This window comes from Molossus molossus, unplaced genomic scaffold, assembly GCF_014108415.1.
Source record: "Molossus molossus isolate mMolMol1 unplaced genomic scaffold, mMolMol1.p scaffold_m16_p_13, whole genome shotgun sequence".
NCBI lineage: Eukaryota > Metazoa > Chordata > Mammalia > Chiroptera > Molossidae > Molossus > Molossus molossus.
Genome location: NW_023425348.1, coordinates 28395540 through 28422540, shown reverse-complemented (window position 1 = coordinate 28422540; position 27001 = coordinate 28395540). Strand labels below are relative to the sequence as shown.

The 27001-nt window shown below is 45.5% G+C and overlaps 1 protein-coding gene across 3 annotated transcripts in view; it reads left to right on the top strand.

Moving 5' to 3' along the window:
* Positions 1-25221, top strand: part of FAT3 (FAT atypical cadherin 3) — a 502003-nt gene extending 476782 nt beyond the window's left edge. For 2 of the 3 annotated variants that reach the window (XM_036258793.1, XM_036258791.1), the window contains 7 exons: positions 1458-1926; positions 13648-13801; positions 16202-16857; positions 20279-20392; positions 22429-22488; positions 23025-23060; positions 23823-24445. In XM_036258793.1, the coding sequence (XP_036114686.1) occupies positions 1458-1926; positions 13648-13801; positions 16202-16857; positions 20279-20392; positions 22429-22488; positions 23025-23060; positions 23823-24445 (2112 nt within the window). Of the gene's footprint in view, positions 1-1457; positions 1927-13647; positions 13802-16201; positions 16858-20278; positions 20393-22428; positions 22489-23024; positions 23061-23822 lie in introns of all 3 variants that reach the window. The other variant, XM_036258794.1, reaches the window with a different exon arrangement.
* The last annotated feature ends 1780 nt before the right edge of the window (positions 25222-27001 follow it).

Genomic DNA, 27001 nt, shown 5'->3' with positions numbered 1-27001 from the left:
TTCAATGTGTGTGAGTGGTTCAGAGCCATATCAGTTCTGGTGGGTGAATTTGTAACTTAGTTACTATCCCAAGGGGTAGGTGCAGGGCTGGGGAGGGGAATGGACCGAGTAATATATTAATTGAATACTTCCTTTTACAAAACCTTACATGAATTACACCCGCACCGCCAGATTTTCCGTGACAGACTAGGGACACCGCTTTGTAGCCACAGAGCATAACAGCAGATGGACTGTGCAGAAGGTAGTCCCCAAAGTCACATTTGATCATTTTATTACTCACATTGAAATAAAAATATGGATATTTATCCAGGAGTTGTCATTGCACAAGTATTCTGGTATGATTTACAATATCCATTCAGTCCATTTTGTTGAACCGAAAAAGTGACAAAGGCACAGATTACGCGTGCCAGCTCTCTGAAAAGAAAATAAATATTTGTCTCTAGTCTTTTTACGCCCATACATTGGCATCACAGAACAGAGTGTGTATGTACTAACTGCTGATAGAACTAACCATTCTGCAGTGGACATGGTCTTCTTGTAAAACAAGCCACCGCAGTTATCTCTGCTCTACAGATAAGGGGTCCCAATCGCAGAGATGCCAACCAGGCGACTCTCCAGGTGACCTGGGTGATACAGGACAAAGCCCCAGTTCGAGTCCTCATTCCGAAATTCCCAGGTTTCTGCCTAGTCCACAAAGCCTCCTACCTTCTGTATATAGCAGACATGTTTATGTGGCATGAGCCTACGAACTTTATGCAGAAAGAGGGCACCAGGGATCCATGGAGCCACTGAGGCAGAAATGAGAGTCGCTAAGAATGAGTTTGTGGAACATACTGAAGCCTAGATAGAGATAGGCCTATTTGTGGGAATGAGTGATGCCATGATAATCCCTAACGAGTCTTTTCGTGAGTCAAATATTTCGAAAAGACTGGTTCAGTCTGTTTCTGTGAATTCATGTGCTGTTTGTACCTCCTTAGCTTAGTGACCTGGAAGGTCTGTCTTCTTCCCTCTCCCCTCCCCTCCCCTCCCGTCCCCTCCCCTCCCTTCCTCCTCCTCCTCCCCTCCCTCCCCTCCCCTCCCTTCCTCCTCCTCCTCCCCTCCCCTCCCCCTCCCCTCCCCTCCCATCCCCCTCCCCTTCCCCCTCCCCTCCCCTCCCCCTCCCCTCCCCTCCCTCCCCTTCCCCTCCCTCCCCTCCCTTCCCCTCCTCCTCCCCTCCCCTTCCCCTCCCATCCCCCTCCCCTTCCCCTCCCCTCCCCCTCCCCTCCCTCTCCCCTTCCCCTCCCTCTCCCCTTCCCCTCCCCTCCTCTCCCCTCCCTCTCCCCCTCCCCTCCCCTCCCCTCCCCTCCCCTCTCCCCTCCCCCTCCCTTCCCCTCCCCTCCCCCCGTTTGGGAGCAGGGTGGACAGGTATGTATGGCAGCGGCATATTAAACAGCAATTTGGTGTCCTTCCCTGCACAGATCGTGGACGGGAAGCTGTGGTTCCAGTTGGACTGCGGCAGTGGCCCCGGACTCTTGGGCATCTCAGGCCGCGCGGTCAACGATGGGAGCTGGCACTCCGTCTTCCTGGAGCTCAACCGCAATTTCACCAGCCTGTCCCTGGATGACAGCTACGTGGAGCGGCGCAGGGCGCCCCTCTACTTCCAGACGCTGAGCACCGAGAGTACCATCTACTTCGGGGCGCTGGTGCAGGCGGATAACATCCGCAGCCTGACCGACACGCGGGTCACGCAGGTGCTGAGCGGCTTCCAGGGCTGCCTGGACTCGGTGGTGCTGAATCACAACGAGCTGCCCCTGCAGAACAAGCGCAGCAGCTTCGCCGAGGTGGTGGGCCTGACCGAGCTGAAGCTGGGCTGCGTGCTGTACCCCGACGCGTGCGAGCGCAGCCCCTGCCAGCACGGGGGCAGCTGCGCAGGTCTGCCCTCGGGGGGTGAGTACCTGTGTGTGCGCGTGTGCCCTGGGCACCCTGTGGGGCAGGGGCGGATACAGGGGTGGGGGCAATAGACCTGCAGGAGGACTGGCTCTGACATGCATAGCCAACCCAAGTGCTCTCCCTGAGACCAGTGTGCATTCCAGATACTAACAGCTTCTTAACCCCCTTGGGGAGATTGGGAGCTTGGCAGTTACAGGAGTGTCCAGGGTAGCCAATCCACGTGAAGCATCCCACCAGCCAAGCAGAGCAGTGCTAGGTGACCACAGGCGCCCAGAGGTGCTGTCCAGCTTACCCTTCCCTTGCCCACCCCACACCCTTCCAGGCTTCAGCAGCTTGGAGGAGTAGGACCCCCCTTTTAAGTTTCTGCCTTCTTGAGGCACCTTCATGTCACTGCAGAGTGGTTGGTAGCAGTGTGAGTACATATGACACAGGTACACAGTCCTTTCACACGTTGACATATAACTGTACTTGAAGCTCCAGGGGTGGGGTGGACAGTGGACCCACTACCCCAGGAGTAGAAATATAGTGGAGATGTTTTGGGACATGCTTTTAAAATATGTGCATTAAAGATAAGCCTAGTGACAACTCTATAAAGCAGTAGAAAGTCAAGAATAAGGAGGGGGCAATTTATAGGAAATCTCCAGACACATAGTCAATGAGGGTTTCATGCTTTACCCCAATAATTTCCCCCCAAAGGTACACCATGAAGACGAAAGAAAGAACAAATACGGTGCCCCCCTGAAAACAGGAGGTGGAAGGGCGTATAGAGGGTTTCTCTTGTTTGAGGGCAGTGACAAGGTTATTCAAGTCCTAGGAGTCTGAAGATAAAAGAATCCCTGACGTGACCCAGATGCAATGTGTGTTCATGCAAACTAGGTCAGGAGCTCTCCGGGTTGGAGCCTTGGCCACCTCCCTGCCGATCAGCCCCTGATTCCACCCAAGCCCCTCTTCGGAGTCTCTCAGAGGCAGTGTGATTAGCAAATTTAAACCTTCCTCACAAATCACTTAGAGATTCTGCTGTGCACATTACCATCTAATTTCGTGAAGCCCAACTCCAAATTTAGAGTCCATTTTATTATTAGAACATTATAAACTGTCCAAGGAATGATGCACAGCCAAAATACAGACACCAAAGTTATTTAGACTTGCATATGTTACTGCCACAGTGAGGGCCGAGTGCCCTGGGGGGAAATTTCTGCCGGCTCGATTTAAGAAATCTATTTGCTGTTTTTACTATCTCAGCAGTATATGTAAATAAAGGGTTGTTATGGTGCCATAATTCCCGAATGATGGGCAGTAACTATACTTCAGTGGTTCTATAAACCAGCCCATTATGACAAGTCATGGCCAGTTTTTCACCAGGCAAAACAATTCTGTTAGTGTGAGCCATCTAGGATATATAAAGGAGCATATAATTAAATTGGGTTGAAATAGAACACCACTCCATGTCAAATGCTAGGTACACAGCCACAAATTGTAACATACTTTTTAACAATGGCAGGACATTGTTTCTTCTGGCAAAGCTATGGGCTTCCACAATTGGTTATCTTTTAAAATAATAATAATCACTATATTAAGGGAAAAGACTAAAGAATCTTGCTCTTTGGAGTGCATTTTCATTTTTTTAAATTGCCATGAAATCCATGAGCTAAGAAGTATTCAGTTCAGGTATGTTAATAAAATTGTTAGCAGAGAATTGTGTGGATTGATTGCCCTTCTCCGTTGCTGGTGAGAGTGGGGTTCTTGGGGTGCTGCTGGAATAAGCACTTCTGGAGGCCCCCACAGGAAGATGAGATGTAGTAGAAAGCTTTATTTGCATAAAGGTACACCGCTCAGTTTCTAAAGTCCCATTTCCCTTAGTCCAGTCCTAGAAGAGGTGCAGCTGGGGATTCAGCGCAGCTAGAAGCAAAGCCAGTGTCCAAAGTTTCTGTTCCATGGTTGAGTTAGTCCAGCACAGCATCAGGCTAGTTCCAGTCCATCAGTACATTGTGTGGGGTCCACATGGGCCATGTGAGCGAATGCAGGGCAGTGTGCCCCCTGCAACAAGGGAGCTAGAAGCCCAGTGCACGAGAGAGAGAGAGAGAGAGAGAGAGAACCCCTTTGTTTAGGAGTTTAAATATCAGACCTTCCCATGCTTGCAGTGGCCACGCCTATTCTGGTGAATGACTGGTTTCCAGGTGTGACTGACAGGTAAGCACCCTCCCCTACATCACCCAGACTTTACGGGACATGCATCTAAATTGTAGCTTCCCTTTGCACCTTTCCTCTTATAAATAACTGGGTTGTTATAACAGTATCAAAATGACTATAACCCACATCAGAAACAGCAATTTTTCTCTATTTTTTAATCCCCTTTTGGTTTAACCAGATTCCAGCACTGAGGACTCACCTGTCACATAGTTTTCTCATGGCCTAGAGAACTTGCTTTCCCCTCCCCAGGGAACCAACCTTGCCTACATGCTCCCTCATACTCCTCTCTGCCCCACTGCTCCCCACCCCAACCTATGATTGGGATTGGGATTTCACAACAGGTGCTCCAAAGTGATAGAGCCTCTCCCGTGTTCAAGTCCCTCCTTTGTACCTGGAGGCACATGTTTTCCCAAGGCAAAGAGTCTTTTCTCTCCTCTGTCTTCACAATTTATTACCTACCTCTTTTTAACCGAGAGCCCCAGTGGTTCTCATCTCAGAAGCCCCCGGGGCATGGTCCAGATGAGGCAATCTGGGGCTTCTGCGCACAGCAGTACCGAGCCCGAGGCCAGCACACACCCAGACCCTCACCAGGAAATTCCAGAAGAGAGCTGCTGTTGCTTCCCTGTGGAATCAAAGGCACAAGATTCCTCTTCTGAGGTGCGAGGAGGACCCACCTGCTTCTTGGCTTTAGGGATAAGGCCTTGGCTTCTAAGAAAAGAGGAGAGGAATCCATTTTTTTGCCCCCATTATTTGTTCATATTAGAGTAATTTTTTCCAGGTCCGTATATCCTATCTGCAAATTTCCTCAATTGGTGCCAAGTAGTAGGGGGTAGGGACAAGAAAAGAAAGAACCAACAATCTGGCTTTTAACTCATATCGATGCAACTATGTAGCTAATTTTAAGGTTATTTAAAATAAAAAGCATCTTAGTTATGAGTGAGAGTTTTAAAAGAACAATAAGACTGAATCATTAATGAAAGTATATTCATGCCTTGAGAATTCCCTCTGGCTTCCAGGGGTGTCTGATCACAGGTAGGGGGTCTTGCTTCCCCAGATCAAAGGCTAGAATGCATGCCTTATTCAAAGAAGAAGCTGGAGCTAGAGAAAGTAGAGCGAAGTCATTAAAATGTGACTCAATGTGCAGGAGAATGTAGATAGCAAAAGTTAATTGTTTGAACATCTCACTGTGGTTGGAACCTCGTGCTGTACTCTGACATTGTGGGGCACATATTCAGCATAATTATTCTCTTGACCACTGGAGAAGGCTGGAGTGTTATTGCTTATTGTCTCTGCTGGTGACAGGCCCTATCCTAGTACATTGTTCCAGAACATTCAGAGTTTTTACAGCAGGCAACCCACTGCAGGAAGCACTTTCTTTCACAGAAGAGGATTCTGCTGTAACCACCTCGAAACACAGTCAAACTCTGGGCAGGAAAGGCACGGAAGCCATGCCTGCTAGCTCGGAATGACATGGTCAGCAGCTTTGACCAGGGGTGTGACTCTGGCTGTCCCAGGAACAAGCCATGGACCCTGAGAGAGTCAGAGCCCGAAACACCGACTTGTACTAAGATTGTAAATATGACTCTGTAAAGCAACCACAGAAGGAAGGCTCTCTTTCGGTAAAGCCTTCAAATTATATGTATTTCATAAACATGAACTGGAATAGCAACCACTGTGGAGAAGAAATAGTCCGGTCCCATTCTGACCCCTACATTTCCGGACCCAGTGGATAGGGAGCAGCCCAGTGGATACCCACAATCTGAGTGAGGAGTCCTCAGTCCCCCATGCCTTCTGCTCAGCTTAAGCTTATTACCGGAAAACCGAGTTGAGGCTAAACTATAATTTGGCAAAACAAAATAGTCATTCAGATAGCTTTGCATGAGACTAGAAATCTAAATCTTAAAATGAAAAGTTGGTAAATTTTTAAACGGTAAGAAGTACTGTTTGTTAGACTCTTACTATGTGCTTGGTACTGTGTTAGGTGCTTCCCTTGCAAATGTTCAGTTCTCACGTTATTCTGGAGTCAGTGCTGTCCTTGGCCCTCCACCCCCATGTTACATGTAGATAGAGAAATAGGCCAGAAAGGATAGTAAGTAACCCAGCATCACACAGCCAGTAAAGTGGGTCCAAGTGTGAGGAACCACCCAGCCTTATGCTCTTAACCTGTGGCTCGAAGTGTTTCAGGGACCAGCAGCATTGACATCACTGAGAATTAGAAATGCAGCATCGCAAATCCCACTTCAAATCTATTGAATCAAAATCTGAATTTTAACAGACTCCCTAGGTGGTCTACTGATTTCTCTCTCTGTCTCTTAACTGCCCTGAAACCTAAGAAAACTCGTTCTTTCTTGTTGATACATATTGCACATAGTGGTTTTCAAACTCTGAGGTGTATCTGTATCACCTGAAGACTTTATTAGAATCAGACTTTGTTGAAGAAGAATCTCTTGATTATTAAGGGAGAAAGGAGCATCTGTTTACTTGCCTCCATCATTTGCTGTCCAGATCAGAGGAACCTTCTGCTAGGTCACCGACTTGTACTTGCAAAATCCTGAACTTCATACCAAGAATCTCAGTGAAAAGTTTTGGGGGGAAAAAAGACCCAAACATACAAGTCAAAATCTCAGAATCTGCACGGGTCGAATTGGGGCATCTCCATTTTTAACAGGGCTGCAAGGTACCACACATATCTTAGTTTGAGAACCACTGATATTTGGGAATCTCAGTAAATTCTGTATTTGCAGGAATGTGAGTCAGTGAATTCCAGAAGAATTAAGTAGTCATGTGACATTTAGGAATTGAATGTCAGGTACTCATCCTGCATTTTCAGCAGGTTCCTAGATGCTACAAATATTTGGACATAGAAGTGTTTTTGGCCACAAAGCTAGCCGTGCTACTTTGGGTGATGTTTTCCTGGGTATTTTGTGTCCCTAACTTGCAAGGGTCTAGAAAACTTTAGTGCATCAAACTTTAACTAAGTTCCTGATTTATGCTGAGCTCTCTGTTAAATCCTGGGGTTCCGTTGCTGTTTCTGTGGCCAATGGATTCAACTGTGTGACCTCCTTCCCTTCACAGCTGGTTTAAGGGGATTGCACAGGGTTCCCCCTATGTGCTCAGTCCACAGGCCCACTGAGCCCAGAGGACAGTGAGTATACTGTGGACGTAATCGACTGAGCTTTGCAGCTTATTGGGGGGGGGGTTCCTGGGTGGTGTTTAAACAGAGTTAAACAGCTTTTTCATACTTTTGAAAAAACTCATGGTAACAGCATAAATAACGTAATATTGATACTAAAAGAGAAACTCAAAACCCTCAAGCAGTCAGGTTATATATATGAAGACACAAAAGAACATACTAGAAGGAGAGGATTCACTGTGTGTCTAGTGTTGTTAACACATTAAATGTTTCCAGATCCTCGAAGATAGTATTAGAGGCTCGACCCAGTATCTAAGATATGAAATGTGAGGCAGCTTTCCTGGGGGAAGTTTCAGGTCCACCTTCAAAGGTTTTTGTTTTACAAGGTCTTAAGGTGTTGTGTGCACGCTGCTTGCTGAACGAGGAAAGTCAGAGTGACTACAAGGTGAAGTGGTAGAGCAACGACAAGGCCGTAGGTAGCTGAGCTCAGCCACTTAGGTTTAGCGTCCTCTAGTTTCCTCGTACTAACAGATCCACACAGACTAGAAGTTTCAATATTTTCCAACTTTCAGCCTTAAAAAGGAAAAAAACTCCCATCACTTTCAATTGTTTGGTCTCTGAGCAGCACAGAACCTTCAGAATCCATGGTAATTATAATGGTTAGAGCAATAAGGCATCTGATGTTTGGGTGCTGTATTGTGGGTGACGTATCCACAAACCTTATTATCCTCTGTGAAATGGGCATTTGTGAGGCCTAATTATCAGATAAAAATAGGGGGGGGGTCCCTGGAGGTCAGGCAGCTTGGCCGTGATCACACCCAGCTGCTGGGTGTCAGCCAGAATGCACACTTGCACTCAGGACCTCACCCCCAGATCACAGCTGGCTCCCCAGACCTCGTCAGTTCTTGGAGTTTCTCAATGAAATGCGTAACTCAGCAAGCATGTGGTGGATGCTGACTCCAGATCCCAAGTGCTGGTTGCACATTTGTCATTATTTCCCTCATTGGGCAGCAGGCAGATGTTTCCTTATCAAGGCACACAAACCCGATCAGAATGATGTTCACCTAAGCTGGCAAGCAAGGCCGAGGGTGAGGCCGGTGCCTGAATGAATCAGGTCGGAAAACGACTCATGAGTCAAAGAAGTAAGATAGGAATGCTCTTGATTATTTGCCTACCCAGCCCAAATGCACTCTATAATTGCTCAGACCACTTCTATTTCTGCATTTAATGGGTTTTGCCATGTTCTTCTTTCAGCAGGGAACGGAGGGAGCATTTTACATGTGTCTGGGTGCAGATTTCAAAACCATCTGCACCCACTGGGACTTGAGGATTGTAAAAGAGCACAGCTTTGAGGCAAGGCTTAGAAATACACTTCTCATTCTGCCAGATTCTCAAGGACAGAAGCTATGACATTGTTTGGGGGGTTTGTTTATTTGGTTGGTTGGTTGGTTTTGTTTTGTTTTTTTAACATGTATCTCAATACTTGTAGTATGATTGTCTTTTTAAAATCTGGGAACTGGCATAAAGTGGCATCTGCCATGTATTGACTGTGTAACTTTAGGCAAACCAACTTATTTAAGCCTCAGTTCTGTCATTTGTAAAATAACTATAATAATGGTACTTACACCATAAGGTTATTATCAAGAATTAAATGGGAATAACGCATAGGAAGTTCTTAGCATTTTTCCTAGCACCTAAAAAGCTGTTGTGCTTGCTAATGATTTCCTTATTTGACATTCTCCCCCAACCAAAGGGAAAAAAAATAAAAAAATCTACTCTTTTTAATAAGACTTGGAGATCGTCCATTGAATTTTATTTTTCTTTTACATTTACAAAAATTAAAATAATGTGTGATCAAATAATGCCTGGATAGCTCTTGAAATTCTGTTCCTTTTATTTGTGTTTTATATCAACATATGGTAATGCTTGGGAAGAGGAGAGACTTTATTATGCTATTATCTTTATTATTTAATGATTATTTGGCTCCCAGAAAGGGTGTCTGATACTGTTTATCTCAGCGCGTCTCATCAGCTCCCTGGAGAGTTGTGAGGGGTAACTACGAACCCCTTCTTATTCCTAGCAAGTAATGAGTTCTGGCTCACCGACAAGTTCTGATGCCAATACAGTCTTGGAGAAAGAGTTGAGAATCTGAAAGTTTGGATTCAAGTTCAAATTCAATCATTTACTAGCTATGTGTCCTTGAACAAGCCACTAACCTCTCTAACACCCCATGGAATCGGGATGTTAATGGGCCTCTTGTTTTTCCTTCATAGGGTTATTATTCTTCATAGAGTTATTATTATCCTTCATAGAATGACTGAAAGTGATTTTAAGCCATTAAAGCATTAGATCACTTAGTATCATTATAGCAGACTTAGTGACATTATAAAAATTATTAAAAATAGTGCCTAGGCTGAGATAATGAGATCATAAATAACACTTTGTGAGAATAGGTTAATAATTTTGATCAACAAGCCTCTTCATGGAGCCAAACAATAGATAGCACTCTTCTTTCATTAAAAACAAAATCTGACCCTTTTAAAAAATCTAATTGCTTTTTCCTTTCATTGTGTTAACATAGAAATTCCTCCAAACTTAAAGTTCTAAAAAGCAAGATGTGTTCCAAAGGATCTCTACTTACTTTGCCCCATGAGTTTGAAAAATCATGAGAGCAGATCCTACACAATTTGCTTTCAGATAAACAGAGACATCCAGATACAGAATATAATAAAGTGTGGTTGTTGAACATACAGTTCAAGATCTCACTGAATAGTTCCGGACTCTGGTGCCAGACTGCTCCTGTTGCGATCCACCCTGGGTTCATGGCTGTGAAGTAATCAAATTCGCAGTGTCCTAGTTTTCTCCTCTATAAAATGGGACTGATCATATTCCCTTTGTCACAGGCTTTTTTTGTGGTTGTTGTTTTGGAGAATTCAATGACTTAATATATATAGTCTTAGACTTGTTTATCACATAGTAAATCTCATATAAATATGAGCTACTGTCATCATCATCATCATCTTCAAAACGGACAGCAGAGGTTGAACAGAGCTCCTCCGCCGTGCACGGTTTTCTCCAGCGTAGGTCCAGTGCCCCATTCTGCTGGCATTGCGCCCTGTGCCTGCTCTCCTGGTAGTTTTGTAGCTGTCTTTATGCCCACACTGGCTGTAGTTTTTCTGTCTTTAAATCGCTGGTGTCCTACCACAGTCCCTCTTCCAGGGGTGTGCTCTCTAAAAACAAAAGCCCTGATTTGAAGCATTTACTGATTTCTGTGGTGTAAAGACTCCCACCTTGGCTGGTGTCGGGCTACTGGTGGGTAATCCCTGGCCTGCCAAATCCCCGAATGGTAAACAGTCCGCGCCCGTGGCTCTGAGCCGGCTCCAGCAAGCACACCGCTGCCTATTGCTCGGGCACTCAGTCAGGCAATAGGATGATCAGTCGGGCTGGCTGCTGCATCAGGTAGCATTAGATAGCCCATGAAAGATAATGAAAGTGACAAAATGCAGAAAGAAATGTGTGGGCGTAAAATCGTGCACTAGCGGTGGTGCCTTGTTTTAAATTCTGATTTTCCAGGGCACAGAGACATCCAATCAAAGAAATCAAACCCACGGCCCTTGTTAGAATCCAGTTTCCGTGAGAGTGATTCAAATGCCCCTTATTTCCAGACAGTCCCTCCTTGTCTTTCCTACTACTTCTGCTATAGTTTTATTTGAGCAATCGCCAGAATCGTGCCACAAAGGAGCTGGAGAGGGAGGAGATGTACCTGAGCTGACCTGCCTTGCCTTAGATGTCCCCTTCTTACTTCCCTCCTTCCTCGTCACTGAAGGGCTTTCCAGAATCCTGTGTCACAGCTGTGCACTCCTCCTGTTAGTCTGAAAAGGAACCTAATTCCTCCTCACAGGTTGTTCTGCCTCTAAAGGGCATGCCATCCTGGTCAAGGAGTAGCCAGGTGACACAAAGAAGCACTTTCCCCAATCCCAACTGCTTTCAGCAATCCTCAATTCCATGTAGGTGAACAACTTTCCAAATTGGAAAAGAATAATCCCAAATCAGCATAAGTTGAAGCAGGCATATCCCAGACCGCGGCCCTGTCAGGCTGGCCATCTTTGAACACGGTTTGCATCAATAATGGTCTTTCTTTATACATTAGTTCCCTTGAATTTCATCGGGGTTGCGTTTAAAAGTGACTCTCTCTGAGCTTCCATCTCTGTGTTTCTTGGTGCCAGAGAGGTTCCTTCCTTTTAAAAATGCAAGGAGTTCTCTCTTGCCAACTCGACCTGCCTCTTAAAGGTGAACCTTTCTCTCTTTGAACCTATGAACACTCACACACAATCATAATGTCCTCCTGTACAGGAGAGTTCTTTGTAGTGTGGATTCATGGAAATGTTTATGAGAGCATACACTATTTCAATCTATAGATTATTAACTATCTTATACCTATAGAGATCAACCTACAAAATCCCAACATCAGTCACTGACCACTTGGGGAGCAGAGATTAGTCCAAGAGCCCTTCAAATAAGAGTGAGGATGGTTATTTACAGTGTTTATGGAGTAAGGAAATACGATGTGCTCATTGGACACTGAGACCCACAACCACCCTTCCTTGACCACCATTCAGCCCCCTGAATATTAAAAACTAGGCCTTTGCCCTCCCTCTGGGAAGATGACAAGGGTAATTACTGGAGAAATTGACCAACTCAAAGGGACTGACACAGTATTATAGTTAACAAGCACCCCTCAGTGCTTAGATCTTCCCCTCAGATTTCTAGTTTCTACCACCCACTCTTCAGTGTGAGCTGGTAAACCGGAACTGCCAGACGGGGAAGGGAATCCTCTAAGTTGGGAGACAGAGACTCTATTAAGGTTCTCCAGAGAAACAGAACCAGCGGGCTAGATGGATGCATGGATAGACGGCTGGATTTTAAGAGATTGGCTCACAGGATTGTGGAGCCTGGCAAGTCTTATGTAAGAGTTGATTTTGCAGTCTTGAATTTGAAACTCTCAAAGCTGGAAACAGGCAAGACTTCTATGCTGCATTCTTGAGGCAGAATTCCTTCTTAAGGCCTTGAACTGAACAGACAAGACCCAGCCCCATTATGGAGGGTTATCTGCTTTATTTAAAGTCAACTGATTGTAAATGTTAATCACACCCATAAATACCCTCATAGTAACATCTGGAATAGAGTTTGACCAACAACTGGGCACCACAGCCTAGTCAGCCTGACACATGAAATTTACCATCACAGAGACCAAAGCAGAGAAACAGAGAAGAGCAATTTGGAGGAAACTATGCAGGGAGAAAACTTCGTAAAAATATTATTAATATCTTCAGAGAGATAAAAGAAAATATTGCAACCACAAAATAAGAACAGGGTGCAATGTGTTTTTTAAAAAACCCTCAGCAAACAAATAAAGAGCCCTTGGAAAATGACAACATAAATGAAAATCTCACAAAAGTTTCAAAAGTTGAGAAACTCAGAACGTAAAGCAAAAACCCACAGGGATGTAATATAAGAGAAAATGACAAAATTCAAGGAAGATCCGGGAGATCTGAGATCCAAACCACAAAAGTTCCATAAAGACAGAGCAGAGAAAACAAAGGAAAGGAAATCATCAATGTAATAATTAGAGAAATTTTCCCAAAGTTAAAGGACAAGAATTTCCAGATTGCAAGAGCCCCTGAATACCCAGTGCTGATTGAAAGAAACCCACACTGAAGTACATCATTGTGAAATCTCAGAAAACCAGGGACAAGAGAACATACTCCAAGCTGTTAGGAAAAGAAACCAGGTCACCCATAAACTTGAGGATCCAAGACAGCTTTGAATTTCTCAAAAGTAACATGGAAGGAATTGCTTAGATTTCCATACACAATCTAACTATCAGAGAGGTGTAAGGGTGGAGTAGAGATATGTTCAGCGATGCAAGGTCTCGTGACATTTACCTTTTATAAACAAACCTCTTCTCAGGAAGCTACTGTAGAATGTGTTCTAGTGGCATGAGTATGGGACCTCTAAGAAGCTCTTATCTGAAAACATCCTGTCTTTTACAATGTGGTGTGGCGGGGAAAGCATCTCTCTCTCCACCCTGGTCTCTGCTCTTGGAATCTTGGGTGTTCCTTAGGTGTCTCCTACCGTTCACACGAGCACATTCATGTGTGTGATTAATGAGGTGAAATTCTGAGGACTAATGGGAGATCCAAACCATTACTTGGCATTTTTGTGAAAAGCTGTGTTCCAAGTTCAAAATAACCCATTTACTAATCATCTTTGGAATTTGGGGTCTGCCTTTGATCTGCTGCAGAAGGAATTAGGAGGACATGTTATAACCCAGTCCATGTACTCCGAGCAATGCCAGCAGCACCCGTGGCTCATGAGGTCCTCTTTTTCCCCAGGCTATCAGTGTACCTGTCTCTCGCAGTTCACGGGGAGGAACTGTGAGTCAGAGATCACAGCCTGCTTCCCAAATCCTTGCCGGAACGGAGGCTCCTGCGACCCGATAGGAAATACTTTCATCTGCAGTTGCAAAGCTGGGCTCTCTGGAGTCACGTAAGTGAGATTGTTCAAGTCTTCATGCTGTTTCTTGTTGCTAAGAAAACAAAGTAAAAAAGTGGGATAAACTATTTAACAGTAATAGGATAGGCAAAGGGTTACTATCTTTATATAAAGAGTGCTTTTATAGGAAATTTATGTATTTTACCTTATACTTCTCTATATTTTCATATAATTACAATGTGTCCTATAATCAAGAAAACAATTTAAAGAAATTCACCTATAACCCCTAGAATTTCCCGTATAATTCTGAGGCAGTCATACTTTCCATTTCCCCAGAACTCATTAGCTGGACTCTGCTATTTAGCATTTTATGATCATTCTGAGAAACCAAAGCTTACATTTCCTTTGTAAATCTTCTTCCCATCATAAGATCCATGTCCCCCCATGTACTTATCACAGGTCAAAATGACACTGGCCTCTCTAATTTAGGTAACTCTGTGAGCCAATAAAAAGGTGCAAATGTAAAATGAATGAGTTGAATGAAGAAATCACATGAATCGACATTCCATTTGAAAATGTTAGTGGTAGCTGTGTTCAACGGTAGCTGGATAAATATATATATACACATACACACACACACACACACACATATATATATATATATATAGTATATTTGTAATCTCAAACAAGTGATATTCTAGATCAGTGTTATGTATTCATTAAAGCAAATCTCTGGAGGACTTTACCTGGAAATACTTAACAGACTTTGAATCATTGGATGTAATTTAAAGTAATAAAGCTGCATATATTTTTAAATATTAAGTAATTCTGACTAATTTCCAGCTGACCTGGCTTCAGTCTGTTCAAATTAGGGACATTTGACTACATTTTAAAAAGTGGATTACTAAAAATATAGGTGATGGGGCCTTTTAAATGAACATAGTAGAACAATTGCTAAAGGAGAGAATAGTAAAGGAAAAATGGCTGTGTTCTCAAATAAATTTAAAGTAAGAAATAATAAGACTTAAATGTTTGCCTTATAATTATACTCAAAGCAAGTCATGGATTCCTTTAAAGAGAATAAAATTAATTGAGTTATTTCTCACTAGAATGCTTTAGTCATTTTTTCCTGTGGTCATCTGCATTAGCCTTAGCTTTCTTTTTTTTAATTCTCACCAGAGGATATGTTTTTTTGTTTGTTTATTGATTTGAGAGAGAGAGAGAAACATCATTGATATGAGAGAGAAACATCTATTGGTTGCCCTGACCAGGGGATGGAACCCCAAACTTAGGCATGTGCCCTGACCAGAAATTGAACCCGAAACATTTCTGGTGTATGGGTAAATGCTCCAACCAACTGAGCCACCCAGCTGGGGCTGCATTTGCATTAGCTTTATTGCTGTTGTTGTTAATCCTCACTCGAGGATATTTTTTCATTTATTTTTAGATAAAATGGAAGGGAGGGAGGGAGAAAGAAACATCGATGTGAGAAACATATCGATTGGTTGCTTCCTACATGACCCCAACCAGGGCTGGGGATCAACCTGCAGCCCAGGTATGTGCCCTTGACTGGGAATCAAACCCATGACCCTTAAGTCCACAGTCCAAAGCTCTAACCACTGGTCAAGATGAGCCAGGGCAGCATTAGCTTTTAACAGTATAAAATCTGGAAGACATGTACTTCCATGCACCTACCCACCTATGCACACCCTGTAACCCTGGTTGCCCAGAATGGCCCATAATTACTGTTAACTGTCACAGGAAACATCAGAACTAAAGACTTCCTCCTCTCGGGAGATTCTGCGTAGGGTATATAGTTTCATAGCTCTTTATCCACAATTCTACAAAACCCAAAGCTCCATGAACTGACAGGATTGAGGATAAATTAGTGACAAACTAATTTGGTGGCCAGAACAGCCAGAGACACTCTGAGGTTATTTCTAGTCTTTATTTCTCTCATTTACTGTGAATATCCATGTGTTTTACTGTCGAACACTGGTATATTTTATTATGGGTCCTAAATCAGCACCAGCCCCTGGGGTGGGGTGGGTGTTTAACATAATATGAAAGATATGTACTGTATGTCATTTCCAAAATTGCAAAATTTTAAATTCTGAAATGCATCTGGCCCCAAGAATTTGGAAATCAGTTCATCTTCCACAGCACCTGTTCTTTCCCTTTCTGCTCCTGGACCCTCTCCTAAGAGAGCCTTTTCCTTGCCCCCACCGGGGCAGGGCCAGACTCTGGTAGAGACTGGGTGGAAGAAATACCTTAATGTTGATGATTCAGGCCACCTCCCGCACACACACCACGACACCGTTTCCGGGTGCTTCGTGCACCCTTTGGGTGCTTTGCTTTCTTCTGAAGACGTCCGTTTTAAATCAGGCTGCAGTGCACAAGCCCGCGTGGTCAGGTCCGGTGTCTGAGGGGGCTTGTGTGTGTTTGGTCCCGAAGGTGTGAAGAAGACATCAACGAGTGTGAGCGGGAGGAGTGTGAGAACGGGGGCTCCTGCGTCAACGTGTTTGGCTCCTTCCTGTGCAACTGCACACCCGGCTTCGTGGGCCAGTACTGCGGGCTGCGCCCCGTGGTGGTGCCCAACATCCAGGCCGGCCACTCCTACGTGGGCAAGGAGGAGCTCATCGGCATCGCGGTGGTCCTCTTCATCATCTTCATCCTGGTGGTCCTCTTCATCATCTTCCGCAAGAAGGTCTTCCGCAAGAACTACTCGCGCAACAACATCACGCTGGTGCAGGACCCCGCCACGGCCGCCCTGCTCAACAAGAGCAACGGCATCCCCTTCCGGAACCTGCGGGGTGGCGGGGACGGCCGCAACGTCTACCAGGAGGTGGGGCCCCCGCAGGTGCCGGTGCGCCCCATGGCCTACACCCCGTGCTTCCAGAGCGACTCCAGGAGCAACCTGGATAAGATCGTGGATGGACTGGGGGGCGAGCACCAGGAGATGACCACCTTTCATCCCGAGTCACCGCGCATCCTGACAGCCAGGCGGGGCGTGGTCGTGTGCAGTGTGGCCCCCAACCTCCCCGCCGTGTCACCCTGCCGCTCTGACTGCGATTCCATCCGGAAGAATGGCTGGGATGCAGGAACTGAGAGTGAGTAGGAAGTAATGCATCATTATTTATTCCACTAGTGTTCACCGGGAGGCCACAGGTGTGTGGACACTTGAGAAAGGAATTTGGGAAGGGAGAGAGAACCCGCAGAGACAGAGCACTCATTATGACATGTTCTGGCATTGAGTGTTCACATATCAGTCCTGAACAATTGCTCTAGTTCTTATACCCATTTACAGATGGGGAAAATGAGGCTTGAAGGGCATCAGGTGCCTATGGTCACAAAGCTAGTAAGAGTCTTTAGTAAAAGCTAGTAAGAGGTATTGCCATCCAGGGCTGCCAAAGTACAACCCATGTTCTTCTCACAATAGTGCACGATTGGCGGTAATGCAAGCAGTGTATCTGCATGAGTGGAGCAGAGAAAGTCTGGTCTGGAAGGTCAGAAGAGAGTATTTCCAGTCTTACAGAGCGAGGGGTTGAGAGGAGCAGAAGGACATTTGAGCTGGATCATGGTGGGGTATATCTAGATCTGGGGGAAAGGAGCACATTCCATGTAGAGAGACCCACACGATCAAAAGCAAGTCATTCTATTTCACTGGAATGCAGGGTCCATGAACCATAGGTGGGAACAGTGGTCTGGGCCTGATGGTGGTGTTTCCCACTCCTTTGGCCTCATGCAGCAGTAGACATAGGGAAGAGCCACAGGTGCAAAGGCCCTGGGGTAGGAAAGACCTTTGCATTTTGAAGAACATGAAGGAGATTAATGTACTTGGAACTTGGTGAGGGCCAGGGGAGAACAGGTGCATTTCACAGCGAGACTAGTACAGGTTTTTAAGCAGATGAGTGCCATAATCTAATTTACATGTCTAAGATGGTTACATTCCTTGAAGAAGAGACTAAATAGGACCAAAGAAAGAAGAAAGCTGAGACCAATTAGATGGTGTCTGTGAACATCTAGGTGAGAAACAGTGATTGTTTCCTCTGCCCTAATATCAATAAGGATGAAACTAAGACATGCTCTATTGTAACCTATGACTTTCCAACAGGCCAAATAGCTTTCTATTTGAGTAGCCAGGATGCCTTGGGTGTACTATGATATATGTTGGGGTAGAGGGTAGGGGGAGAAGCAGGTTTCAAATGAAGCTAGAGAGCATGTGTAGCTAAGGAGATAACGGGTAACTTCATGGAGGAAGGGCCATTTCTACTGGTGTCTTTAAGCATGAGTAAGATTTTGGTGGGAAACTATTGAAGAAGGCCTTCCAGAAGCAGGAACATCTGGATCAGTGGAGAGGACACATAAGGGGTGTCTGGCTCTGTTGTTCAAGAGAAAGGTGAGGTTAGAGGTGAAGGTTTGAACACCTGCATGCAGGATGGTTGACTCTCTAGGAAAGGTGAGCTCCCCCAGGGATCAGGAGCAGAGAGGATGGTCAAAGAGAACCATGGAGATGCCTACATGCAGGGGTGGGTAGAGGGGAGAGACTGGGAAGGGAGACAAACATGAGCCAATAACTAGAGCACAGAATAAAGGGAAGGGCAGCCATGCAGAAGCCAACACTGTCAGTGAAGTCAGTAGGATTGAGTTTTGTAACACTGTCAAGCAGGACACAGGCTAAAGAATGTATCACACTCAGCATCTGGAAAATTCTAAATGATTTTAAGAGTGTTTCAGTGAGTTATCAAGACAGAATCCAGAATGCAAAGGTCCAGGACAAAGAGATTTGGTGAGAAAACAGAGGCATCAGGCAAACATAAAAAGCCATGACTACGGTATGAGGATCACCTTAAATCCAAATAACTTGCCTAAGGGTAAGTAGCTAGTAAGAGAGGGGGTGAAGATTCAAACCTGGTACCCCTGAGTTCAGAGCCTGCGCCCTTACCAACTCTGCCCTTGGAAGCTTTAGCAGGAAGGAGGGAGACGGGTGTAAGAGGGAGAGCATCTCTTCATAGAGGGAGGTCTCTGTTCTGTTCTAGTGCTGCCCCAACTGTCCTATCTGCTGACTCTGCTTTTCTGGAGATACATTTAAATTTTAAGTCAATACTTTTGGACTTTTACCATAAATATATCCTCTCTCAAATCATCTGTAAAGTTAGGCTTTACTCAAGCCTTGCTGGTCCGCTCACAAGGAAAGGTTCATTTTTATTTATTTAACAATTGGAAAAATGGGGTTTGAATACATGGAGGAGTGGAGAAAGCATTTCCACGCACAGCACTACATTCACCAAGGCGGATCATTTGACATTTTCCCCTCTTGTATTAGGGCTAAGCCTGGTGCCCACTCTGTGCTTTTCAAAGGCACATCGTGTTTCCTGAGGTGCGGCTGCTGGGAGGTGAATTTCTCCCTAGCGTCTCTCTCCACTTGTGTCATTTGTTTGTCCAGCTCATCATTCTGCTGTGTCTTCAGCATCTGGCAGCAGGTGCAGAACCACATGCCCACTACTGCCATCCCCTTTGTGGAAGAAACGGGGATTTCTCCAGCCACCAGCAGGACCAACTTTTCCCTAAGTCACAAGTCACCATCTCTTCGTACCATCACGTGATGTGATGACTTGAAGATTTTCCTAGTGACCATTTCCCTCCACCCACTTTGTCATGTGACAGCTTTATTTCCAGAACCTACCTCGGGCCAAAGCTCAAATTTTCCCTCAAAGTATCATTGGGTCTTTATTGAATACATTTCCTTCTTTGTTAAACAAGGCACTTAGCAGGTGAGATGATCTCTAGGCTGCTAATTCATTTTTTTACTTGACAGTTTTGTGATATGTGTTGTTTTTATTGCTTCCTTTAGTCCATCATATAAGAAGGTAGCCATGCGGGGGGCGGGGGGGCGTGAGAGAGAGGAGGGGTGTGGTTCAGTCTGTCTTCCTGCAGCACAGAGGAGGGAAGAGTGTGGCTAAGAGCATCTCCATCCCGGCAACTGCCCTGCTGAGTGCAGAACACTGTCATTCCCAAAAGTGGCGCGACACTGCCCTCTAGAAGGCATTGCTGAGAACTCCACGCACTCCCCAGAGAGAGAATTCAGGATAAATATAACGGCATTCTTGCCTATAAAATATTTATACCCCTATTTTAAAAGTAATCTCATTTAACCTGGTGTTGACACCACATCGGTTCATGTAAATGATTTAAATTAACTCTGAATGGCAAAGAGCAACCCAGACACTTCATCCTCGGTTCACTCCTCACTTCGGCTTCACTTTGAGGAGGGAACAACTACTTTCGGCTGTCAGCTACTTGGAAGCTCATTTACCACGGGTTAAGGGTTTTGAATCCATAATGTAAATCACTTGATTGACAGACGGACCTTTGCCCCCAACGGCACAATCAATTCTCTACTGTGGAGCTAAATTATTTTCTCTGAGCAAATGAAAGAGCTCCGAGAAGTGAACTCCGGGGGTGGCAGGGCTGGAAGTACGCACAAGGTAACCAGTGTCATTGCTGCTTGTTCTCTGGCTGTCCACGAAGACAAAGGAGTTGATGACCCGGGAGAAGTGACCTGCTTTGCAGGCAGTAATAAAGGCAGCAATTCTGAAGTCCAGTCCCTGAGCTCCTTCCAGTCGGATTCTGGTGACGACAATGGTAAGCCACAGATTTGTTGCCCCGGGGTGGCTTCTTCTTCCTGTGCTGGTACTCAGTGGTGGAGAGGATGGGGATGTGAGCAGTTTTGTTTCTTGACCTGATCGTGGACAGGTCAAGCTTTCTGGTTGACTCCATTGTTGGATGTCATTGCTGAAGGAGCATCTGTTGAGCTGCAGCTGTGAGCAGGCCCAGGGATCTGAGTCAGAGGTTGTGGAGGTTTCCCTGGACCTCCAGGAATGTGCCCCCTTTGATTTGGTTCATGATGGAACTGCCTCATCCCAAGTGATAGCAAACAGTGTAGTTCATTTCTTTTTTATTTTATTGTCTTTATGACTATGTCTTCACTATACATCCAACCTCCATTTCATTAGAAATTAGTTCAGAGTCAAGACCTCCTTCCCATAGAACCTCCTTCCCATGGAAGTGACATCTTTACTCTGTTGAATCCCTCTTATAATCATTTGGGGTTATGGGCCTTTGGAGAATCTATTGAATACTCTGAAACATTTCCTTAGAAAAATGCACATACACCCAAAATGTTGCATGCAATAATTCCATGTGATTCATGGACCTCACTGGCACTCCAAAGCTTCATGTGAAAATATGTTAATGAAGACGTTGCTGGACTGGGTTTCCAGAGCAGAGGAACCAGCTTTGGAGGATGGGCGAGTCTCCTCCGGGCAGGGGAGTGTAGCAGAAATGGTCATAAGACAGAAGGGTGGTGAACCGAGAATCATTTCAAATAGTCATCCACAGAGACAGTTAGCCTTATGTCCTTTTCCCATTTACAATAAATTGGCAAAAAATGAATATTTATTAATTTACATAATTATTCAACCCGTAAATCCTTGTTGAGTTTATTCTATGTGATGGACCCTATGTGGGGCATTTTGTACCTAGAATTATAAAATGAAAATAGCCTTGTCTATGCCCCCCAGGTAAGCTCAGGAACAGGTGAGCTCGAAGGCCATAGCAATCATGGAAGTAAAATAGTCCCCTTTTACCACCACCGGCCAAAATTCACTTCCGCCCCAGCACCTGGCACTCCTGAGCAGTGTATCTGCCTGCTGGGGTAACAAGCCACGTGACAGTGCATTTCTTCTGGCCATTTTCAGAAGGTCAGGGGCATGCCTCCAGGTCGGTTTGCCTGGGTGCTCTCTCCTGTTCTCAGCCCCAACCAGAAGGAAAGCTGTCACTAGTTGGTGTTTGTAGAGAAGCAACTGAGAACACACAGTTTTCAAACTCTAGGAAGCAACTCCGGCAATGAGGCCGGGTTGACTATTCCCATGGGCTCTGTTCTGTGTGCCCTAATGTCACACACTCGGCCTCCCATGCTTAACAGCCTGCTTTGGTCCTGGCGACAGCAGGCAGTATTCGGGATTTTCAGCAAGTTAGTTTTAACAAGCAAGTATCAGGTGCTACGTCAATTCATATAGAGCTCAGAAATCGCTTTCCCTGATTCTAACTATTTTAGAGCCCAAATGCTGACATTTGTCTACCCTTCACTGGTGAAAGCTGGGCCTCGGGCCTTTCTAGCTATGGTGGCATCATGTGAGTGTGAAGCCGCCAGTCCTGCAGAGGTCGTCCTCCATCGTGGCATTTGGTTCGGGGCAGCATGGCTGATCAACAAAGAATGCTCTTCGGGAACAGTGAGGTCTTCCTGCAGAGCCTCCGGGAGTTACTAATAAGAAATTAGCATGAACTCGATGAGCCATTCATTGCCTTCCTAGATTGGTTTCTCTGGGCCATGGCGTGTGAATTTATGACCCAGCAATCCCTGCCGATTATGCCTTTCAGGAGGACTGGCCCCGGATTTGTACCATTTCCCTTCTGTTCCCAGAATCCTGGGACCCTAAGAAAAAGTGTCCCCTGGATCACTGCCTGATGGACGGACTGCAGGAAGGCCCGGGGTGTCTGCATGCTGCCCCTTTGTTGTTGCCATTGCTGTTGTTAAGAAAAGTTAACGTATGTCTAAAGTACATAACTAACCTAAGCTGTCCTTCCCCTCCCTCCTGTCTTCTCTTCCTGGCCACAAGCATCCATAGTGACTGTCATTCAGCTTGTCAACAATGTAGTTGACACTATAGAGAATGAAGGTATTTACTTTTTTCTTCCATAGCATTTCTTTGTATAGTTATCCTTTTGGAAATATTGCTTCTTTGTTCCTTTCCACTAGGGGTGATTTTAATCAGCCTGAAACATAGGGGGCAGTAAAAAGGTGGTTTCAGATGTTTTTCTAGGTATTGGGGTGAATTTAAAAATTTTGAAACAGAACATCTAGTTTATAATTTTTTCAAATAAGTGGGATTCTCTTTTTATAAAATTTCTTCCAAGAGAAGAGTACCATTCATTCTTATGGGCAACATGTGTTCATTGAGCTCCTACTATGACCTGGGAATACTTAAGAAATCATTCAAAGCTACAATATAATGGGGATCAATTTCAGTCAGGTAACTTATATTAGTGACATAACACAAATAGGGCTTAGTGCAGGTGGGAATTATCATTTTATTTCCTAAATAACAATGGGGAGAAATAGCAGCATGTTTTTTAAGTCATCTAATATGTTCTCCTTTGCCCTCTTCTCATGGCTTGGATTGTCAGTTTTACCTCTCACTTTGTATTTAAACAGTGTCTGTCATGGATCAAGGACAGAACTACAACCGAGGTGACTCTGCTAAGACCCCAGCATAACATTTTACTTCTGTGTTTTGAATTGCTGAGTCTGTTCTTACCCTTTCCCTCTTCCTTCACTTCTTCTGAGTTTCTTGGATCTGAATTTTGCATGTTCCAGGTGTCTCGTGAGCTTGGTATTGGAGGTGAAACCCTGCCCACATCCCTCCCCCAGCCACCGCCCTATGCGTGCAGTTCATGCATTTGAGTGCACACATGTCTGCCTTCTGTGGTCCACAGTACAGCTGATACCTCTCTCCCTCTCTCCCTCTCTCCCTCTCTCCCTTTTTCCCTCTCTCCCTCTCCCCCTCCCCCTCTCCCTGTCCCTCTCCCTCTCCCCCTCCCCCTCTTCTCTCTCTCCCCCTCCCCCTCCCCCTCCTCTCTCTCTCCCCCTCCCTCTCGGAGCATGTTGCCAGCCTGGCTCTGCACTCAGCGTGTGGATAGGAAGAGAGAATGGGGAGAGGGGCCCTAGGGCTGTTTCCTCAGCATGCCCTTGCTGGCCATCTCCTGTGGCGTGGCGGAGGGGAAGGCTCTGCAGCACCCAGGCACCTTCTCTCAGAGCTGCCGGCGCCCTGTTCTCCCAGGGCCAGAGCATGGCTGGTCCCTGACCGACCCTTGTAAGGAGCATGCACACGGCTTGTCTTCTTAGGGTCTCTTGGGTGTTAATTGCATGCCAGGTCCCTGCTCTGCTCCTTTCCAAACCCTGCCCCAACTCCAGCCGGGAGGAAATTAACTGTCGTGGCTCTTTTGCTCACAGCCTATCACTGGGACACCTCTGACTGGATGCCAGCCACACGCCTGTCGGATATCGAGGAGGTGCCCAGCTATGAGAACCAGGAGGGAGGGTCTGCACACCAGGGCAGCACGCGGGAGCTGGAGAGCGATTACTACCTGGGCGGCTACGACATTGACAGCGAGTACCCACCTCCTCACGAAGAGGAGTTCTTGAGTCAGGACCAGCTGCCCCCTCCCCTGCCAGAGGACTTCTCGGACCAGTACGAGACCCTGCCGCCCTCCCAGCCTGTCTCGCTGGCCAGCACCCTGAGCCCAGACTGCAGGAGAAGGCCCCAGTTCCATCCCAGCCAGTACCTCCCACCTCACCCATTCCCCAACGAAGCAGATTTGGTGGGCCCGCCCGCCAGCTGTGAATTTAGTACTTTTGCCGTGAACATGAACCAGGGCACGGAGACAGCCGGCCCAGCGGACAGTGTGTCTCTATCCTTGCACAATTCCAGAGGCACCTCATCCTCAGATGTGTCGGCCAACTGCGGCTTTGACGGCACCGAAGTGGCCATGAGTGACTACGAGAGCGTGGGGGAGCTCAGCCTCGCCAGCCTTCACATTCCCTTTATGGAGACTCAGCAGCAGACCCAAGTGTAGGGGACACACCGGGGTGCTTTGCACTGCCCTTAGGGAAGGAGACTGGCTGGGTGTGTGTCACCACGGAGAGCAGTGCTGAGCAAGGAGGAGATGCTCTGTTTCCCTCTAGAAACTGCTTTGCAGGCCGCGCTGTCTAAGGCAGCCTGGTTCCAGGTGCTGAGGAAATGGCCCAGAGACTGCTCCTGAGAGGCGGCTGACAGCCCTGGCCGTATGCACCTGCGATCGTGACCCGGGAAGCTCACCGAGTTCTTACAGGGGGAGTAAATCCCACCCCCTCCGTTACAGTCAGGCTTGTATGGCTTTGTGCAGTATTGTGCCCTGGAAAGTGTTACGGCGTCAGACCTTGCAGTATTAATAGCTGGCAACGAGCGAAGAGGCATGTCATTTTTGAGCCAAGGGGGGTGGGGTGGGAATGAAAATACTCATTATCATTGTTGGGAAAGTTAGTCACTTAGGCAAAAGAAAAGAAAATCAAATATAATTAAACAAACGAGAAAATGGGCTGAAGCCTTTAAAAATCAACTTTATTATTTTTTTTATAAGCTGCCCAGTTTTCAGCTATAAAATTAGGTTTAGGTAACGTGTAGTATGCTTAGATATTTTTGTTTGTTTGTGTTAAGTATCTAATATAATATAGTTGGGTTTCATGAGCTTTGAGAAAGGTATAATGAAGAGGAGTAAAAGGATGTTTGGGTTCCGTTTGGGGGATTGGGGGCGTTGGCATTGTTCGAACATTAGAAAGAATGTGGTTATCTGTTTCCCAGCGAACATTCTGCGCTGTGACTACAGTTTTAACACTGCTGCCGAAACTGGCCTTTGTTCCGAGAATCAGGAAATAAAAAGGGCGGGGGGAGTATTATTTTGGAACTTTATTCTCTAGAATGAGAGATATTTATTGGTTTAAGCAGAATTCTGGGGGGGGGGGGGGACATCTGTAACAAAAATAAATTAATAAAAATTTTTTTAAAAAAAGGAATTCACACATTTAGAAAAAAATCAAATACAACACTTCCAAAGTTTTCAGCCAGATAATCACAATTCTTGATAATGCAAATAAAAGTTGAGTGTTGTCCTAACTTGGTTAGCATCATCACTACCAATGCAATTGCATTTTTAAGAAAGAAGGACGTAGATTAGCTCTTGTGTATAAACGGTAACTTTGTGTGTTCCTGGCCCGTGTACAAATCCGTGCTTGCACTCGACGCTGCTCTTGAGGGCTGCTGGCGTGCGTTTCAGGCTGTGGCCTGCGTCGGAAACCCTGCCTGCGAGGCAGGCCTTCCAATTTCTCTCATCTCTGTGATGTTAGAGAAACACCAAATGCCATATTTTACCCCGGTTCAGTTAACTTGATTCTGGTACTGCCATTTATATTAACTCAAAGCAAAACTCTGCTTTTTTAAAAAAACTGTCTTTTGTCATAATTTTCCAGAACTGAACTCTTATTTGAAAAATGTGTAATGTTTAATTACACCCCAGGGTTCTCCTCTAGCTGACACGTGGACTTGGGCCGTGAGTTTCCAAAATTGACGGGGGAATTATTCCACTGGAAATACAGTAACTCAATACGCGAAGCTCAAAGTTGACAAGTTGAGTGACTTTCCTCTTTTGCTTCAATCTGATTACTGCCGCCTCTGCAGTGGCCGTGGTAAATAAATGCATATTTGCACTATCTGCTTCATGCGCAAATCTGTGTCCACTGTTTCTGATGACATATGGCATTGGTGTGTAATTGTGCTGTCCCGGGTCTGTGTATCACCCACTCAGACATATTTTTAGTTGTTTCGTGTTTAATCCACTTCTTTGCAGGAGTCAGTGTTTCTGACGTTCATTGTGCAAAAATTCCTTTTCATTGTCAAGCTTCCTGAGTACGCGGATACACTTCACAGATTTTTCAGCATTTCCTCTCTTCCTGTCTCTTGGTTAGACCTACTCATGGGAGCATTATCTGCACTGTGGGCTTGAAATAAACAAATTTCACTAAGGTTGCTTTTGAGGATAAAACGTTTGGTATTTTTCTTAGGTAAGAAGCACATTTGCAAGAATCATGGAGAAAATGACGAATTAATGGCCTAGAATGGAATCCCTGCTACACTTGTAATAATGCAATGTCATAAAAACCATCAAAGTAAAACCAACAATTCATTTCTCGCCCCCAGGAAGTATTAGAACAAGATTAATGCCAGCGAGTCACTATTGCTTACACAGCATCTCCTCCAGGGAGAACGGCTGACTGACATGGTAATGAAGGAATAAATAAATCCTCACACAGTTGTGAAGTCACCCAGGGAAAGGGTGCCCTCCCTTTGCTCCAACCTGTGTCCAATGCCTCTTGCATCTGGAGAGCTTCCCCGGATTTTCCGCAGAATAGCTCTGCCATTAAATGTGTACCAGACAAGCATGTGCTAGGTATTGATTCATTACCCTTTAAACACATATCTTTTCACTTTTTGGAAAACTAGACTTCCCTGTAGATCCTGAAATGGTTTTCAGTCAGGCCAAGAGGCAGCTGGGTGGGATGTCTGTCTGAAGATCTGGAAGGGTCCTTAAGACGTGTGG